Raw genomic sequence first — 3,441 nt, 5'->3', positions numbered from 1 at the left:
GAAGTGTACCTCTGGTGCAAATTACTGACCTCTGTCATCATTTTAAGTGGGGGAACTTGCACAATCGGTGGCTGACTAAATACTTTTTTGCCCCACTGTAGCTCTCTCACTACTACGCAGTCTGCATCTTGGGTCCATTTATATTCACACATGGCCTGCCTCGGCACCCCGTGACATAGATAATATTTTCTTATGTATTATACGTGTTAAACTTACACCTATTAATTTTTAGTATACATGATTATATTCTGATTAGAATGAAGGATAATTAACTATCAGCAAAATCACATATGAATTATGGTTCTGTCTTCAACCATTAATACTCCTTCCTTCATTTAAAATCATGTTTGCTTGGATTGGCAACAGCATTATTAAATGCTTCATTATTAGCAAATAGGGGAAAGCTCTGTTTCAGCACTGTAATTATTTTCAATCACATAAGGCTGGATGTTGAGATCTTTTACCTCCTCTCAGCTGTGAGGACAAAGACAGTGGGGAACTTTAGTTTCTCTAAACCTCACATCACCTGACAAACCACGACCTGGATCTTGTTTCAGGGACTCTTATGTATTTTTGTATCTAAGCAGTGACAAACTTTTTTGATGATAGTTTGTCTGGTTTAGTGTAAAGCGTGCGCCTACCTTTGTGTACCAGAAGGATGACAAGGTTGTTGCCCTTGTTCTTACTGATAATCCAAAAATGAAATTATATCATATCTTCCTTGGAACTGGAAAAACTATTTTTAGTTGTATAGAAAATTAATTTCTAGCAGACATTGTTTCTTGATTTGGAAAAAGTCTTCCATTTTACTCTATTTTGACAGTATTTTGGTAGCATGTTTAGTGTCATAGAAGCTGGAGTTTTTTTCAGTATGCTGTTGACTGTAGCAACCAATTCAAGTTTAATCATAAGGTTTAGTTTATCTGCAATTGATACGTTGTAAAATTGTGTGCTTTTTCACTAACAACAACATCCTATTATTTCTTTTGTCTATTAATGTCTTCCACAGATCAGTAAGCAGCAGCTACAGACAGTAAAGGAGCGTTTCCAGGCATTTCTTAATGGAGAAACTCAGATTGTAGCTGATGAGGCCTTCATCAATGCTGTACAGAGCTACTATGAGGTAAGTTGCCCTGTTTGATTTAGATTAGTTGGCTTGAAAAAAATATTTAATGTAATTATGCATCAACTGACATCTGGAACCAGGGTGGGGTGAGTATCCTAGTATCCCCTCTGCTTGATCCCTATGCGTTGAGATTTCTCCCAGTAGATGAGAGGGTTTGTTCCATGCGCTTTCAGGTTGTTTAATGGGTATTGACTGGCGTCTATGCTTGTGCGCCGAACAGTGGTTCAGAGTACCCAGCTTTCCTTGAATACCCTTGGCAGGGTACTTACATGTGCTCCACCTGGGGACTCTGTTGTCCTGCTTGGAGACTTCAACAATCATGTGGGTAACAACAGTGAGACCTGGAGGGGTTTGATTGGGAGGAACAGCGTCCCAGATCTGAACCTGAGTGGTGTTTTGTTATTGGACTTCAGTGCAAATCACAGTTTGTCCATAACAAACACTATGTTCAAACATAAGAGTGTCCATAAATGCATGTGGGAATAAGACGCCCTACATCATAGGTCGATGATCGATTCATATCACTAGACCTGCGGCCATATGTTCTGGACACTCGGTTAAAGAGAGGGCCTGAACTGTAGACTGATCACCACCTGGTGGTGAGTGGTATCAGGTGGCAGGGGAGAATGCTGAGCAAACGTAAACCTAAACGTATAGTGAGGGTGAGCTTGGAATGCCTAGCAGAGGCCCTGGTCCCAGAGATCTTCAAAGCACACCTCCGACAGAGCTTGGACAGCATTCTGAGGAAGACTGGTGATAGCCAGTCAGAACGGACCATGTTCAGCACCCCTATTGCCGAAGCCACTGTACTGAGCTGTAGCCACAAGGTGGTTGACGCTTGCCGTGGTGGTATTCCCCGAACCAAGTGGTGAACACCAGAAGTGAGGGGAGCTACCCGGCTGAAGAAGGAGTATTGTCAGGCTTGGTTAGCAGTGGCTGAAGTAAAAACTCAGGTGTGGGAGGAGTTCGGAGAGGCTATAGAAAAAGACTTTTGGACTGCCTTGAAGAGATTTTGGCAAACCGTCAGGCAACTGATGAGGGGAAAGCAGTGTTCTACCTGCACTGTGGGTAATGAGAACATTGTTGAGCAGTGGAAGGAATACTTCAAGAACATGCTTAAGACCATTAGCACGTCTTCCGTGGATTAAGCAGAGTCAGGGAATGAGGGGGACGACTTCTCTATCTCCAGGGGTAATGTCACTGAGGCATTTAAACAACTCCTTGGTGGCAGGACCCCTTGGGTGGTTGAGGTTCACCTTGAGTTCCTGAAGGCTCTGGATGTTGTAGGGCTGTCTTGGTTAAACACCCCTCTACAATGTTGCGTGGAAATCAGGGGCGGTATCTCTGGATTAGTACATCAGAGTGTTGGTTCCCATCGTTAAGAAGGGGGATGAGGATGTGTTCCAACTGTAGGGGGATCACACACCTCAGCCTCCCTGGGACAGTCTATGCTAGGTGCTGGAAAGGAGAGTCCGTCCATTAGTTGAACCTCAGATACAGGAGGAACAATGCGGTTTCTGCCCTGGTCGTGGACCACTGGATCAGCTCTTTACCAGCTCAAGTATACTTGAGGGTGCATGGGAGTTTGCCCAACCAGTCTACCTTTGTTTTGTGGAGCTGGGGAAGGCATTCAACCGTGTCCCTCGGAGTGTCCAGTGAGAGGTTCTTTGGGAGCATAGGGTATCTGGCCCATTGTTACAGGCCATTTGATCCCTATACAACCATTGCAAGAGCCTGGTCTGTATAGCTGGCAAGAAGTCAGACTTGTTGATGGTTGGTGATGGACTTCGCCGGGGCTGCCCCTTTGTCACCAATTCTGCTTGTAATTTTTATGGACAGAATGTCTAGGCATAGCCAAGTGGCAGAAGGCTTTTGCTTGGGTGGTGTCAGAATCTCATCTCTGCTTTTCGTAGATGATGTGATTCTGTTGGCTTCTTCGAGTGAAGGCCTCTAGCTCGCACTGAAATGGTTTGTGGCCAAGTGTGAAGCGGTGGGAATGAGAATCAGCACCTCCAAATCTGAGGCCACGGTCTTGAGCCAAAAGAGTAGGGTGCTCACTCTCGGTCAGGGATGAGTTCCTGCCCTAAGTGGAGGAGTTTAAGTGTCATGGGGTCTTGTTCACGAGTGACGGGAGAAGGGAACGAGAGATCGACAGATGGATTGCCACTGCGGCTTCAGTGACACCTGAGCTACAGTGGGGTGGCTGTAGCTCAGGTGGCAGAGCAGGTCAGCCGCTAATCAGAAGGTCGGTGGTTCGATCCCAGGCTGCCTCCTGGCTGCATGCCAAATATCCTTGGGCAAGATACTAACCCCAT

At 45.5% G+C, this 3,441-nt stretch overlaps 1 protein-coding gene across 1 annotated transcript in view; it reads left to right on the top strand.

Annotated features, from left to right (window-relative positions):
- LOC102205422 (calcium-dependent secretion activator 1-like) overlaps positions 1 to 3,441 on the top strand; it is a gene marked incomplete at its 3' end in the record, with an annotated part of 126,202 nt that overhangs the window by 83,945 nt on the left and 38,816 nt on the right. The window contains exon 2 of the mRNA XM_005754334.1: positions 1,010 to 1,123. Within this exon, the coding sequence (XP_005754391.1) occupies positions 1,010 to 1,123 (114 nt within the window). The remainder of the gene's footprint in view (positions 1 to 1,009; positions 1,124 to 3,441) is intronic.

This window comes from Pundamilia nyererei, unplaced genomic scaffold, assembly GCF_000239375.1.
Source record: "Pundamilia nyererei isolate P.nyererei 1_Seehausen unplaced genomic scaffold, PunNye1.0 scaffold00545, whole genome shotgun sequence".
Taxonomy (NCBI): domain Eukaryota; kingdom Metazoa; phylum Chordata; class Actinopteri; order Cichliformes; family Cichlidae; genus Pundamilia; species Pundamilia nyererei.
This window is presented reverse-complemented; position numbering and strand designations above follow the sequence as displayed.